Below are 16,979 nucleotides of genomic sequence, written 5' to 3' on the forward strand. Positions count from 1 at the left end.
AACAATCAGATGTATGTGGTTGCTAGCTCTCTCCAAAGAGGCAACCATGAAATCATAGTCCAAAAGGTATTTATTCTAGTCTTGTAATCATTGTAAATTTTGTTTACACTATAAATCTTTTCAACTTCTGTGGAAAGACATCACAATAGAGCAAAGTCCTGTTGCCACTCCTTAGTTTTGTTTTTATTCATTCATGGGATGTGGGCGTTGCTGGCTAGGCCAGCATTCATTGCCGATCCCTAATTGCCCTTGAGAAGGTGGTGGTGAGCTGCCTTCTTGAACTGCTGCAGTCCATGTGGGGTAGGTACACCCACAGCGCTGTTAGGAAGGGAGTTCCAGGATTTTGACCCAGTGACAGTGAAGGAACGGCGATATAGTTCCAAGTCAGGATGGTGCGTGACTTGGAGGGGAACTTGTTCCCATGCATTTGCTGCCCTTGTCCTTCTAGTTGGTAGAGGTCATGGGTTTGGAAGGTGCTGTCTAAGGAGCCTTGGTGGCATATGATATACATGGGCAATACGGCATCATTCGTTATTCCGTACAAGGATATGGAAATGTTTTCTGAGTTTGAAGCTGACTAACCTGGGCAGGTTTCAGAAGCTGATGTCACAAGCTGCTGGATGCTTAACAATTACTTGTTGAAAGATTATAATGCTCACAGGGATACAAGAAGAAACAGAGATTTATATAGCTCTCCCAAGCGTTGACTCAGCAAGACTCTAAACCTTTGATTACAAGGAATGATCCATAAACGTATTTTGAATACACCTGATTTAAAAGCCTGAAGGGTGTTCATGCTGAGACATGAGCTCCATGTCTCTGATGAGTGAACCATCTGTGTTTAAAGTGATGATTGCAACTCGTGACCTTTTTTCCAACTTATGTTCCCAAGCTTTAAAAAGTAGAGTTTTGTCTGATCCTGTCACCCAGATGATTCATTGCCAATTTTATGTTTTTCAACATAATATGGCCGATTGAATGTACTGCAGTGAACTAACATGCAATAACACAATAAAATCACTCCCTAATATGAGCAGACATACAATTTTATGGAACATAAGTATAGGCATTGAATTTAGCCAAATTAATATCACTTCAACACGTCACATTGCCAAACCTGTTGAGATCAAGAATGTTTGTTTCTGGGAAAAAAAGACGCTCGTGTCTGTGTGACAAAGGTCATGACACGCCAAAGGTTATTCATTGTGTGATGTTTAGACAAACAATGGAAAGTGACTATTTATCCAGTGTCTTTCTTCCAAAATTTGTAAAGGGGATAATGGTTTGGAAATTTTTGGAGGCTGCTCAGGAGTGGCACCTATGCCTGCCGAGCCCCAGGCCAGACACCCAATCCCATATCCGGCGGATGGGAAAAACTAGCATAACCAGATAGATCACTGCTACTGCAAGGGTGAATCAGTGGTGTGTGCCCAGTCTAACCCCGTCCATAATTCTTTCAGTCCAAAACTCTCCCCCCTCTCCACCCCCCAAGACCTAACTAGGCTGAAGGAACCATGTTTTTCCTGTAAGTCTTCAGCTCCCATTCTGCCACTAGAGAAAGAAATTGATCCACCTGGTGGTTCCCCAACCGGAATTCAAAGATTCAGAATAAACAGAACCGGATTCTGGCCCACATTCCAGCCCACCTCCCCAAGCAGAAATTGGCCTTATGACCTGTCCCACTCCAGGAGATTCCGGTCCAATGTTTATTTTTGATAAATCATCCCACTTAAGACACATGCATGCTTTAGGCCTTCTAAATATTGGACAATTCTATGTTACATTGGCCAGTTCTAATGAAAGGTCATCGACCTGAAAAGTTAACTCTGTTTTTCTCTCCACAGATGCTGCCAGACCTGCTGAGTGTTTCCAGCATTTTCTGTTTTTGTTTCAGATTTTACATTGGTGTATTGGTGTTTAATTCACTGCCACTTCTGTTCCAGGAATGCCTACCTTGAAGAAGTTCTGCTCTTCTCTCTGACAGGATTTCTGTTTGTCTCTTCTACCTTGTTCACCTTCATTGCTTTCTGTCTCCTTTCTTGTGTTTGATCAGGTTACTAACAAAATTCGCTGTCACAGCCACATCTCCTTCATCAGCAACTATCTCTGGCTCCAACTTATTCCATGTTTATTCCAACTGAAAATCCACCCTTTGGGCTGGATTTTATGGGACCACTGAGGTGGGGTCAGAGGTGGGGGGGGGGGGGGGGTGGCATCATGGAGAATCATGATGGATGGCAGGGGGCAGAGGGCCCGCACCAAGCAATCTTATTGGGGCCGGGATAGGCTGACGATGGCCTTCCCGCCCAGAGGCCATTTGAGGCCCTTAAGTGGCCTATTAAAAGTCAATTTAGGGCCTCTTCCCGCCCGCTGGGATCTTACCAGTGGCAGGGGATGCCTTTGCCATGTGTGGAGGGCGCCTGTGAGCTTGGGGGAGCGGGCTCCCTCCTCCATGGCAATCTGTGGCTCATGGAGGAACCCTGCCGGGAACCACTTTACCCCCTGGGACCCCCCTCCACCTGGACTGCAGGACCATCCCCCACCCCCCCCCCCCCCCCCCCCCCTCACCAGGGCCTTCTGGACTGGCCCTGGTGACCCTGACTCACTAACCTGAGGTCTGGGATTCCAGCGCTGGGCCTGGGTCTGAGGCCTCTGCAGTAACAGCAGTGGCCACTGCTCCCAGTGATGCTGCCGATACTGCCGAGCTGCTGGACCTCTGATTGGCCGGCAGCTCTTGGAGGCAGGATCCCAGTCTTTAAAGGGACGGGATACCAGCGTGGTACACTTAGACAAAAAAACAACAACGGAGGATCACTCTAGGAGGGCACGAAAAGGCAGAGTCTGGGTTCCCCCGTCTTTTTGTCCCAGTGCTGGGAGCCCCCACCTGCTACGATTACAGATATCTCCTAGACATTCAGAATTCCTCGACCCGTTGTTCTCGTCGTATCCTATGATCCACTCTCAATGCCACGCGCCGCCACATGCACACTCTCGACCTCTCTCTTAAGCAGCACTGACTCACTCCATCTCAAAGCTGTCCTCGTCCACAATTTTATTTCATCCTTTGCCTCATCCAGCACTTTAACAAAAACTTTTTATCTTCCTTTCATGTGTGAATTATCACAAGCTTCAACAACTCATGGGTAATGGCACCCCTCCAGGTCCTTCTTCCCCTTCATTTCCCTCTGACCCCATCCCTTCTTCGAATCTCACCTCTTGCTCAGTTTTGATGAAAAATTATGGACCTGAAACTTTAACGCCGTTTTTCTCTCCACATTTGCTGCCTAACCTGCTGAGTAATTCCAGCATTTTCTGCATTTGCTTTGGGCCAATTCTCTGTGCTGTGTTTTCTTTTGATCAAAAATGATACCAGCTGAAGAGGAATCTAACCTAAAATAAGAGCAAAATACTGCGGATGCTGGAACTCTGAAATGAGAACAGAAGCTTCCGGAAATACTCAGCAGGTCTGGCAGCATCTGTGTAGAGAGAAACAGAGTTAATATTTCAGATCTGTGACCCTTCATCAGAACCCCTAACCTAACCTATCTATGTGTGAACTATAGAGTGAATTTAATGGTATTTGATGCAATACTTACGTTGATGTTAAAAAAATCTTTTATTCACATTTTTCCTTGTACAATAAGCAAAGGATTGACAATGTACACAGACACATTCAGGAATAAAAACCATATTGTGTAGGAAGGAGAGACACTAAACATGTTGTATATGGCTTCAGAATGGAAGGAGACTGAATACCTACAGAGACATCAATTCTAGTTATGAGGTCAATAGAATAATAGACAGCAACAAAAGGTACTGAACAAAGAAAACAAAGTCTACATTATAATTGCAATTACGCACGTGTGTGTGAGTTTAGTAGACTGGAATTTGTTTTTAGATCTCATTTCATTTTGTGCAATAAGCACACACCTGCTTGTGACCTTAACTAAAAGCTGCTCAACCTGTTTGATTGTGATCTCCTCAAGTGATGCGTCATATTTACAACTGCAGGCATTGCCCAGAAAGCATTCAAGACAATACACAAGTCCTGAGCTGCAATTATCCAAGGTTTTGAAGGAAGATTCTCTGACTGGTGGAAATAGAGTCCCCAAATGTGGCCACAAAAACTGTCAGCTTGTCCGGCATTTCTGATTGGCACTGATCTTCAAATGTCAGCTTTAATGTGAACACTGCATTCTTTCAGCAATGAGTAAGAAGTATATATTAAAGCAATCATGTCACAATCAACTTAACTTCTGGAGGGTGCACTGCCAGCACAAATATGAAGGAGCGAAACATCCATTTGGCCTGAATTGAAGATGGAGGGTTGGGTGCATTTCATCAGCAAGTGTGATTTCAATGATGCATACCCCAAACAAATGGTGCCAGTCCACTCTGATGGTGGAGAGGAGGCCTGGTAAGGGCTCGGAAGCGAAAGATGTTTTCAATCTTCTGCTCCCAACAGAGACTGCAGGATCTCTTTGGGATTGATTACACTTCCCTGGTAATGATTTAGGGCCTTCATAAAGTGGAGCCTGGGAACTCCCCCAGCTACACTCCCTTGTCAGGGTGAAGGGTGGGGAGGTGGACCCAAGATTCCCTTCACTCCCAGCTCTCACTGGAATTTAAAATCTAGCGTAAACTGGGTGGATTCCTGGAAGAACATGATCCGCTACAAACTGCTGGATTGCTGGGTGGAAATTTTCACTTTTACCTGCTTGGAACCCATAAATTTTGGGACCATTATCCATGGCTATGTTAGATAGTGCCTCCCTATTGTATGATAGTTTGTTTACATTGTTTACATTGAAGTCTGCACAAAATACAATATCCACGGAAGAAAATCATGAAAGAAATCCCCTTAGTCTTGTCAATACTGTAAACAATGGTGACAGAAAATGTATCTGCAAAATAAATTTCTTATACATATCTGGCTACACTTCAAAAAGTTCTTCATTGGCTTTAAAGCACTTTGGGACACCCTCAGATTATGAAAGATGGTATATAACTGTAAATCTTTCTCTTTTATAGAATTTTCTGGTAACTATCTACACAATATCACTTACAAACACTTGTTCAGTGATATCTACACTGTACATCTGCAGAAATGTATTTTGCCCCGAAACTCGATGCATCGTCATCAATGCAAGGCACCGCTGAAAAGAACCGTTTTCAAACAAACTGGGCCCCATATTGAATTAATTGTAATTTAATCAAGAACACGAGCAATAAGGTCAAAATTATTTTCTATCTTCCTGCAGGCACTGTGGGAGTCAACCATACAGTAGTCGCACAAGGTCCTTAGCTGAAATGATAGTAGTCCACTCCTTCCTTCAGTTTCAGTGAATTCAAGTTTTCTTCAAATCTGCCACCTGTCAGGTCCTGCCAAAACAAGAAATGTTAGATCACACAAGTCAAACTCAGTTCTGCTTCTCATCAGACAATTGATGACATAAGTGCAGGGCTAATCCATCTTGAAACCTGGCAATGCATCAATGTGCTGGGAGCTTTAACTCTATCCTCAGTTATTGAGAAATACACAGACTGGTATGAATCATCTCGAGAAGCCAAAGATTTGTGAGCAATAACACTACTCTTGACAGTTTCTCACTGTGAGCGGGCAGCTGTAATGTAGGTCTGAATAGTTTTCTTTTCAGAGAATGGTGAAAACACAAAAACAAAATAATAGCTGGTAGTTGTGTACTTGGCTATAATTATACTCCTGCTTTGAAGAATTCTATCACTACACTACATTGCCTCACTTTCATTCCACTTGGGCGGTGGTTTACATCCATCTCAGTCAATTAACAGCATGTTTCCTTTAACTTTCGGGTTAATCCTTTAATTCTTTCTCATTTTAGTGTGCGATTATTTTGGATTCACCTCAGCAGCTGTCCCAGTATTTCTCACCACAACTTGAGGGCACATAGTACTTCAAGGCCCACCTCCAGCTCTGAACATCCTTTTCAAAATGAGGGCAGTAAAGTTGTCTATTTGGTTCTGGGTCAGTATTAACATAAACCCTTTCCTTCACTGGTTTCTTTGACTGATTTACCTCCCGTACACTGTGCCTAAAAAGGTAGTTGTTATAACACATTAGGCTGAATTTAGTGAGCCTGGGTGTGGAAAGCGTGGCAGTCCCGTGCTGCGCCGCCACGGGCTATTTAACATAATGCAGCAGGCGGTCACCCCCAATCATGTGGCGGAGGCGGCACCTGAGACGCTGATCACGGCATCAGCTGACATTGGATCAGGTACTGGCGCCATTTTTAAAAGCCTGCCAGCCCTGCATTTACCCCTGTCTTGAAGTCTACAGAAGCTCATTTTACTGTTAGCCTTACAAATTCATATCACTTTTAACTTTAACAATCCTCCCCACTAGGAAGAGTGGAGAGATGACAGAAGCTAGACCTATGATGGCCCCACACTTCAGTGATGCCTCCCTGCTGATTATCCTCCAGGCTGCAAGGGAAATGCGGGAGGTTCCCTTCCCCAGTGACGGCAAGAAGAGGTTCTCCTGTCTGACCAAGCAAGCTTGACGGAGATCGCAGAGGAGGTCAGTAGCCATGGGGTCACCCGACGCAACAGGTTGCAGTGCTGGAAGAGGGTTAATGACCTCCTGCATTGTCAAGGTGAGTGCTATGTTCCAAAGTTCCTTTCTGGGGTTTGGATGTCACTACAGGGTGTGTGACATGGTGAAGGTGCCACTGCTATCTCAAAGACAGTGAGGTTATAACATCATCAACACAGATGCATGGCTGCACCTGGGAAACAAGCCACCCTCGTTTATAGTTCAGCCCCAGTAAATCCCATCACAGGGCGAGCCAGTGTGACCTACGTCACATCCCCCAGTTGGTGACAAGGTGCCCATGGTAGCAGAAAAGTCATTGTGAAACATATGCCAACTTATAATTTCAATATCTTTCCTTTTGCAGGAGATGAGGGTCCAGAACAGGAGAGAGGCAGCCAGGACCGATGGCGGTGTCCCAAACATATGTCCTCTCAGCAGACCAAACAAGAGGCCTTGGAACTAGTGGGAAGCCAAGGCGATCACGCAATATCAGACGAGGAGACCAGGGTCCCTGCAAGAGAATGATTATTTCCGTTCATCGAAAAATTCATTAATGATGGAGAGCCACCTCAGGCACGTTTTCTATAACAGGATGTGTGCAGCCTAACCCACACATGCTTTTGTTCTAACGTGCAGGTCGATGTTTGCATGGGGACTGCAGTCCCACAGGGACACCTCAGTAGGTAATCAATTGGCATTTGAATCAGGGTGACTAGCTGGTGAGAGCACCGCACACACGCCAGAGCAACTACCTGAGGCTGAGACAGCCGAAGCCTCTGACAGTCGGAGGACTGTGGGTGGCCAGGCCCATGCTGAGCCCCAGGCTAATGATCAGCCTCTGATGTCGACAGCACAGGGCACGCTGGAGAAGTAAGGCAACATCTGGTGGAGGTGCCAAAGGCCTTGCACAGCCATGAACAGACGATGGAAGAGTCCATCCATGCCATGATTGCTGCCATGTCCCAGGCATACCAGCACATGGCTTCCTCCATCGAGATGTTGGTGACCCTTATGGAGAAACGGATTCCACAGATGCGCCAGGACCTTCACACCATCGCCTTGGTCAACAGCTCAAATCAGCAGTGGCAAGGCAAGAGAAAGACCAGGAGTCTGGAGAGTTTTCCCGCTCCTAATCATCCTAATCCTAAGTATATCGCGGACTTGAGGGCTATGAGGAACTGGTACGAAAGAGAAGTTGAGGTCTGGGGCAGATCAGCCATGACCTTATTGAATGGCGGGACAGGCTTGAGGGACCAAATGGCCTACTCCTGCTCCTAATTCTTATGTTCTTAATCCTTCTCTGGTGAGCAGGGAGGTTCCATTGAGCCTTGAAAGGGAGGAAGATAGGCTGCCCACCACATCTGGCGGCTCCCCTCAGGGTGCTTCGAGTTTGGACACTGGCTCCTCAGCCCCTCCGCCAGTGAGCCTAGCTCCAGCAGCTGCGATGCCTGGGAAGAGTCCTGCATCTGTGCAGGAAACCCTTAAGCAGCTGGGGCCATCCAGGCCTCAGGCACCCAGAAGATGGCTGCCGAAATCATCTCAGGCCAAGGGGCAGCCTGATCAGCAGCCTGCCTCCAGCGCAGGGATCACACTGTGTAGAAGCACCCGCAAGTGTATTTAGAAAATCACCTAGCCACACATGGGTATTCATGGGCGACGCCAATATGTTATGTGGAATCTAATTACACATTCTTTTGTGCCAATCATTGGCCATCATTGTGTGAAAACCATGTTCCAAAATGCCTTGATTATGAGCTTCTGAATTCCACCCTACCCCTTAGTGCAGTGCCAACGTACCACAGCCCTCATTACCATGGCAATGTGACTGCTGATCCCATTAACATAAGTTCCCCAAAGAACACCAGCACACATTGCAACTGGTCGGCATTCAGGGAACAACATGGAAAGGAGACGGCATCCGACATGCATGAAAGTGAACATTTATTGGATTCTCAGTGAGTGGACATTAGGGTGACTGAAAGTGGGTCATTATGAGGTGGTCTCTTGCCTCCTTTGCGCATCATTCAACATGTCTGGCCTCCATTGCCATGTGATCATCACTCATTGCTGCTTGCCCCGTCTCTCCTCTGTGTCCTTTTTGTCGGAGGAGTTTCACTCAGGCATATCTTCCTCATGTAAGGCCTCCCCCCTCTGTAGTGCTAGAATATGCAGAGCACAGCAGACCATCACAATACATAAGGCCCTTGCTGGGGCATACTGTAGGGCTCCACCAGATTGATTGAGGCAGCAGAACATTATCTTCAGCAGCCCAATGGCCTGCTCAATGCTCGCTTGGGTGGAGCCGTGACAAGTGTTCTACCTCTCCTCCACAGTATTGCGAAGGTTCCTCAAAGGCGTCAGAAGCCATGTCTTCAATGGGTAGCCCTTGTTCCTGAGAATCCACCCCTGAAGGCAAGCGGAGGATTGAAAAGCTGTGACACCTGGGACTGTCAAAGTATGTAGGCATCGTGGCTGCTTCCCGGGAAGCAGGTACACACCTGCAGGAAACACTTTCAGTGGTTGCAGACCAGTTGAACGTTGATTGAATGGAAGCTCTTCCCATTGATGAAGGCGGCTGGCTGGTCCATTGGAAACTTGATGGCCACATGTGCGCAATCTATCAGACCTTGCACCTATGGGAATCCAGATATGGCCCCTGAAACCCATGGCCCTCTGGGCCTGACTATCAGAGTCAGTCTGATGGTGCACATAGTCAACGGCCTCTTGAACAGGGCACTGGTCATCTCCTTGATACAGTGATGTGCTGCTGCCTGGGAGACCCCACACATGTCATTAAATATATTCAAGAAAGAGTTAGATATAGTTCTTAGGGCTAAAGGGATCAAGGGATACAGGGAGAAAGCGGGAACAGGGTAAGGAGTTTGGATGATCAGCCATGATCGGATTGAATGGCGGTGCAGACTCGAAGGGCTGATTGGCCTACTCCTGCTCCTATTTTTCTATGTTTCTCTGCCCCTGGATCCCTGGAAAGATCCAGATGCGTAGAAGTTTAGTGCCACGGTAATCTTTAGGGGCACTGGCATAGGGTGACCCCCAAATCCCATTGGTCTCAAATCGTCTTGCAGCAGGGCATATAAATTGGTGACGGCCACTCTGGAGAGCCATAGTCTTTGCTAACAGTGTCGCTCTGACATCTGGAGGTAGGTGACGCGAATCCTGTAGGGTCGCTGGCATACTTGGGCCCTTTTGGCCTGGTCGGCTGCTGCTTTTTGTGTCCTGGAGCTTCAGGGTCAGGTGTAGCTGCCTCTTGGGCCTGCCTCTGTCAGCGATGCCTCAACAGCCCAAGGGGATCCAAAAACACAGGGTGTGTGAGACCCATGGCAGGTGTCCTGGAGTCTTGGGATTACTTCAGATGCAGAGACGAGTGTGCCTTGGCAACAATGCTTATCAATCTTGCTCATCTAAATGCCTGATGTGCCTCAAGACTAATGGTTAATGTAGGGCTTCCATTTCTTCCAGCTGTGTGAGACACCATACACATTAGAACATCATTTTGAAAACCCTCTAATAGCTGCCCGACACACACAACCTATACCCTTGCAAGGCCCTGGTACACACAGCCCCCTTGCAGACCCAGCCAGCAGAGCAGCAATGGCCGAACAACCTCACACTTCCCCTATGCTGCAGTGGTCAGGGTATCTCCCCATTACGGCACCAAGGCCTCGTGGCTTGGTGCCGCCAGCTTGTAACGGTCGCAAAGCTGAAGGCACGTGAGTGCCGCATGCCATCTACAAAATCATAGTCCAGTTGTTAAATTGGAAGTAATTACATTTAAATTAATGCTAAATAGCATTTTACCAATTTACATTAGTTTGCCGTCACATCGGGGCATCAATACTGCCATGGTACTTCTCCAACTCTGACGAAATCAGAACACTGTGGAACAGTACTGGGTTTCAGGGTGGCCGGCTTCGCGGCATTTCTCCGTCCCTCTACACCACAGAATGCGCCTTAAATGGGAGCACAAAATTCAGCCCATTATTAATCATTGACTCATTGTCATGGGTATCTCACCGCTAAGTTCCGCCAGGACCCCTCAGTTCCTGACCTCAATACACTCTTGGTCCAAACATGGATGAAAGAGCTGAACACAAAAGGTGAGAAGAAAGTAACTGCCCTTGACATCAAAGTAGCACTTAACTAAATGTGGCATCAAGGAACCTTAGTAAAACTGAAATTAGTGGAATCAAGGGAAAACTCTCCACTGGTTAGTGTCTAGCACAAAGGACCATGGACAACATTTAGGTTTGGGTTGATAAGTGACAAGAACATTTGCGCCACACAAGTGCCAGGCAATTACCATCTCCAACAGGAGAGAATCTAACCACCTCCTCATCACATTCAATGGCATTACCATCACTGAATCCCCAACCATCAACTTCTTGGGGGTGACCATTGACCAGAAATTTAAATGGACACATAAATACTGAAGCTACAAGAGCATGTCAGAGGCTGGGAATTCTGAGTCAAGTAACTCACCTCCTGTCTCCCCAATGTCCGTCCACCATCTAAAAGGCACAAGTCAGGAGTGTGATGGAATATTTCCCACTTGCCTGGATGAGTGCAACTCCAACAACACTCAAGAAGCTCGACATCAGCCAGGACAAAGCATCCACTTGATCAGCACCCCATCCACCAACTTTAACATTCACTCCCTCCACCACCGACGCACAGTGGCAGCAGCGTATACCATCTACATCATAGGATCACCTCATCAAGGCTCCTTCGACAGCACTTTCCAAACTTGTGACCTCTCCCACCTAGAAGAACAAGGGCAGCAGACACATGGGAACACCACCACCTGCAAGTTCCTCTCCAAGTCACTTGGAACTATACTGCCATTCTTTCACTGTTGCTGGGTCAAAAACCTGGAACTCCTTCTCTAAAAGCACCGTGGGTGTACCTACACCACATGGATGCAGTGGTTCAAGAAGGTGGCTCTCTACCACCTTCTCAAGGACAGTTAGGGATGGGCAATGAATGCTGGCCTTGCCAGTGATTCTCACATCCCGTGAATGAATAAAAAAACTCAAAGGCCAATCACAGGATATTCCAGTATGAAGTGATAGAGTGAGGGTCTGCACATTTGATTTCCTACATTGAGCTCTTGATTTTAATCATACAATCATAAACAACCGTGAATTAAAGGCCAGGTATTTCCCCACTGGATGGGGAACAAAAGAGTCCGATATTTCTACTCCAATAAAGTCTTTGCATATTCTTTAGGTATTGGAATATCCTTGGTTTCTTCTGCTAGACATGAACAATAAGAGAATGAACAGCATTGAATCACAATTGAATGAACATCCCACAGCTGGCCAAGCCATGAATGGATGCTGAGAGATGTGTGGAAGAGCAGGTTTTTTTCAGTGTAAGTAAATTGTGACAAATTGTGCTGAGAATGTGGAACTCAATACCTATGGAAAGGTGAAGTGATTAGCACAGATGCGTTTAAGGAGAAGCTAGATAAATACATTAGGAGAAAGAAATAGACAGTTATGATTATAGGCTGAGATGAAGTAAGATGGAAGGAGGCACATGTGGAACATAAATACTGGCACAGACTGACTGGGCCGAATGGTCTATTTCTCTGCTGAAAATTCTATTTAGTTCTCTGCAAGTTTCCATTTAGGCCATTTTTCCAGAGTTTATGTGGCTCTTCCACCAAAGTTACAGAAGATGAGTAGGAATGTTCCATGGAAATTCACCCCATATTATCATTAATTAGCGGTTTTGTTGACTGAAATCATACTGTTGAATAAATGCAAAATGTATCCTTTGTACAACAACTGACATTTCAAAAGCACTCCTCATGGATAGAGAGACACCTAAAAGTGAGTTACAGATGGAAAGATAAGAGATGCTGACCAGGAGGAAGGGAAAAGAGAATAAGGAGTCTGGGGTGCAGCGAAAAGCAGAATAGAAGAGAACATTTTTAGACACCTTTTGTAACAGGGAGAACTATGACAGTTTGGAAGTATTTGGTAGGGAATTCCAAGGGACAGAGGCATAAGGGAAGACTGAAATAAAGGCTATTAATTGTGGTCAGTAGTGAGTGGAGGAATAAGGAACAGACTGGCCCTGGACCTGGAGGAGTGGAGGTTTTCACATTAGGATCTATGACTGGAAGGGATCATGGAGGGGCACAGGCAAAGATCTTATTGGGCTAATGGGAGAGCAATACTTTGCAAGGGAACTCTATGGCACTTTGAAGAAACCAGACAAATGGATATCAGGAAAGAATTTAGCTCAGGATTGAGCAAATCTTCAAGGTTCTCCAGATTTCAAATAAAATGGCAGCCAGGGAAGTGTACAGAGTCAAGGTTAGAAGAATGCAGTTACTGGTGGAGATGACGGCTTTTGTTTTTCTGACACTGAATAGGAGGGAATTGTATAAGCAATAGTGGGTAGCACGGAAAGACTTCAAAGGTGAAAAAACTACCGTTTCTAATTTGGTTCTGGGAAGACTGTATTATTAAAATGTGTTATTTATGGTATCTTGGCTTATAATGTTATTCAAGTTTTCATGTCATTTTGTTACCATTTTTATTAAAAGAAAGACTTCATTTATTTAGCAGCTTTCATGACCACCTGACATCTCAAAACGGTTTACAGCCAATGAAGTGTTGTAATGCAGGAACAATTACCCTACAATCCATAGCTAGCAACTGGTACTGTAAGTGGACATATAATTGTTAAAGGTTTTAGGGAATGAATTTGGAATGGTCTGTTACAACATTGTCCATTCCGCCCTGTGATCTGGCTTTTGGATCCAGTTTAATGAAGGGAAAGAGTTTTCTGAGTTTGTGTCAGAGCACTCTGCCTCTCTCTCCTGGTGACTATAAACTCTGACCAGACAGTCTTTTTAGTTGTACTGGTGCTGGATGCTATGGAGTATTCATGGCCTGACTGCCTGCTCTTGTTAGCACAGTGGTTAGCACCGCAGCCTCACAGCTCCAGCGACCCGGGTTCAATTCTGGCTACCACCTGTGTGGAGTTTGCAAGTTCTCCCTGTGTCTGCGTGGGTTTCCTCCGGGTGCTCCGGTTTCCTCCCACATGCCAAAAGACTTGCAGGGTGATAGGTTAATTGGCCATTATAAATTGCCCCTAGTATAGGTAGGTGGTAGGGAAATATAGGGACAAGTTGGGATGTGGTAGGAATATGGGATTAGTGTAGGATTAGTATAAATGGGTGGTTGATGGTCGGCACAGACTCGGTGGGCCGAAGGGCCTGTTTCAGTGCTGTATCTCTAAACTAAAAGATGTCACTGATGACACGAGTGAGAGAAGCAGAAAGTACAAGAGTTCAGGTCTGGTCACAGTACGAGAATCCTTCCATATAAGACACAGAATTACTGTTTCAAATACTTGACTACTGAAGTCAGGACAATTTGTACTCAGTTAAAGATTCACCAGTCACTCTGAAAAGAGAAGATATGGTAACCGCTTTTCCTGAGATGCTGAGTGACTTGCTATGTGTTGCTTTTCTGTTACCCAATTCACATTTCCAGCATCCTGTTAATACTGCTATAATTTATGCAAACCTTGTTTTAAAATGTGCTTCAGTCTGTCACAACATGCCACACTTACAGATCAAGGAAAGTGAGCTTTTGAAAAAATTGCATGATATACACTGTTAAACACTTAGGTTCTGACCATTTCAGTTCACAACCTACACGACAGATAGCTGTGGAAAGCTCCATAATATTATGAATAAAAGTCTCCTGTGAATCACACATGTCTTTTTACATGGACGTGTTTGAACAAGAAACACAGTCTGTTTAAAACAGGTCTTGAGCAATGCCAATGACCTTAATATGACATCAATGCAAAGCCTGATGGGATCCCACCTCCCAGTTTTTGGAGATCCTTCCAAGAAATGCACTCACACATATTTTAGTGATAGATTTTATTAGTCAGATGGGTTTATACAACTAAATCAACAGATTCTATTACATGGAGTGAATACATTTAAACTGGTTGAGAACTACATCTTAATTTCGAAGCTAGACAACAATATGGCCATTTAGAAAAAGAATCTCAAATAGCCTCAAGTGTTTCTGAGTCAAATGCAAATGTCCCTTATATTTGGAGGAATAAAACGTCCTCTGGCAATAAGCAAGGTACCATTTTCTTTATCTTGCCAAATTATCACAGGAAAGCTGTGACCTGATTGGCTGGTAGGGAATCTATACCGAATTTGAAAATAAAACTGATAAAAATTGATTAAAACACTAATTAACTAATTAATAAGTAGAGTAACTAAACCAGAGGGAGGAGATTACTGTATTTAAACGGCATTTAATATTTATTGTAGAAATCTAGCACGAGGGACCACATAGTGAAGTGTATCATAATTTAGTAATGATTTAATACGTATTTATTTATTTTATATCAATTAACTAATTAGTGATAGAAATGTCAGTTAGAGGGGTGAAGTGCTTCACCTGTGAGATGTGGGAAGTCCGTGATGCTTCCAGCGTTCCGGGCGACTACATCTGCAGGAAGTGTACCCAGTTGCAGCTCCTCACAGACCGTACGGATCGGTTGCAGCGGCAACTGGATGCACTTAGGAGCATGCAGGTGGCAGACAGCATCATAGACAGGAGTTTTAGAGAAGTGGTTACACCCAAAGTGCAGGCAGATAGATGGGTGACCGCGAGAAGGGGAAGGCAGTCAGTGCAGGAATCCCCTGTGGCTATCCCCCTCTCTAACAAGTATACCGTTTCGGATACTGTTGGGGGGGATGGCCTATCAGGGGAAAACAGCAGCAGCCAGAGCAGTGGCACCACGGTTGGCACTGTTGTTCAGCAGGGAGGGACAAAGCGCAGAAGAGCAATAGTTATAGGGGACTCTATAGTCAGGGGCACAGATAGGCACTTCTGTGGACGTGAAAGAGACTCCAGGAAGGTATGTTGCCTCCCTGGTGCCAGGGTCAAGGATGTCTCTGAACGGACAGGGGGCATTCTGAAGGGGGAGGGTGAACAGCCAGAGGTTGTGGTACACATCGGTACCAATGACATAGGCAGGAAGAATGATGAGGTCCTGCAGGGGGAGTTTAGGGAGTTAGGTAGTAAGGTAAAAAACAGGGACCTCTAGGGTTGTAATCTCTGGATTACTCCCTGTGCTACGTGCCAGTCAGGCTTGAAATAGGAAGATAGTGCAGCTAAACACGTGGCTGAGCAGCTGGTGTAGAAGGGAGGGTTTCAGATATCTGGACCATTGGGATCTCTTCAGGGACAGATGGGACCTGTACAAGAAGGACGGGTTGCATCTAAACTGGAAGGGCACTAATATCCTGGCTGCAAGGTTTGCTAGCGTCACTCGGGAGGGTTTAAACTAGTGTGGCAGGGGGGTGGGAACCAGAGCAGTAGGTCAGCTAGTGAAGTAAATGAGGAGGACATAGTAAATAAGGCCAGTAGGACTAAAAGGAAGAGCAAGCAGGGAGATGTTGCTGAGCACAGCGGGACTGGTGGTCTGAAGTGCATTTGTTTCAATGCGAGAAGTATAACAGGTAAGGCAGATGAACTTAGAGCTTGGATTAGTACTTGGAAATATGATGTTGTTGCTATTACAGAGACTTGGTTGAGGGAAGGACAGGATTGGCAGCTAAATGTTCCAGGCTTTAGAAGCTTCAGGCGGGATAGAGGGGGATGTAAAAGTGGTGGGGGAGTTGCATTACTGGTTAAGGAGAATATCACAGCTGTACTGCGGGAGGACACCTCAGAGGGGTCATGCAGTGAGGCAATATGGGTGGAGCTCAGGAATAGGAAGGGTGCAGTCACAATGTGGGGGGGTTTACTACAGGCCTCCCAACAGCCAGCGGGAGGTAGAGGAGCAGATATGTAGACAGATTTTGGAAAGATGTAAAGGTAACAGGGTTGTAGTGGTGGGTGATTTTAACTTCCCCAATATTGACTGGGACTCACTTCGTGCTTGGGGCTTGGATGGGGCAGAATTTGTGAGGAGCATCCAGGAGGGCTTCTTGAAACAGTATGTAGATAGTCCAACGAGGGATGGGGCCATTCTGGACCTGGTATTGGGGAATGAGCCCGGCCAGGTGGTCGAAGTTTCAGTGGGGGAGCATTTCGGGAGCAGTGACCATAATTCCATAAGTTTAAGGTACTTGTGGATAAGGATAAGAGTAGTCCTCGGGTGAAGGTGCTAAATTGGGGGAAGGCTAATTATAACAATATTAGGCAGGAACTGAAGAATTTAGATTGGGGGCGGCTGTTTGAGGGTAAATCAACATCTGACATGTGGGAGTCTTTGTAAGGGCTGGAAGGCTAGGAACAGATGAAGCACTTGAGGAATATAAAGACAGTAGGAAGGAACTTAAGCAAGGAGTTAGGAGGGCTAAAAGGGGTCATGAAAAGTCATTGGCAAA

The 16,979-nt window shown here is 45.7% G+C and overlaps 1 protein-coding gene across 14 annotated transcripts in view; it reads right to left on the bottom strand.

Annotated features, from left to right (window-relative positions):
- Positions 1 to 3,597: 3,597 nt before the first annotated feature.
- b3gntl1 (UDP-GlcNAc:betaGal beta-1,3-N-acetylglucosaminyltransferase-like 1) overlaps positions 3,598 to 16,979 on the bottom strand; it is a 351,083-nt gene continuing 337,701 nt past the window's right edge. For all 14 annotated transcript variants that reach the window (XM_068057997.1, XM_068057993.1, XM_068057996.1 and 11 more), the window contains one exon: positions 3,598 to 5,382. In XM_068057997.1, the coding sequence (XP_067914098.1) occupies positions 5,302 to 5,382 (81 nt within the window). In that variant the 3' untranslated portion in view covers positions 3,598 to 5,301. The remainder of the gene's footprint in view (positions 5,383 to 16,979) is intronic.

Source organism: Heterodontus francisci, chromosome 26 (genome assembly GCF_036365525.1).
Source record: "Heterodontus francisci isolate sHetFra1 chromosome 26, sHetFra1.hap1, whole genome shotgun sequence".
NCBI classification, from domain to species: Eukaryota; Metazoa; Chordata; class Chondrichthyes; order Heterodontiformes; family Heterodontidae; genus Heterodontus; species Heterodontus francisci.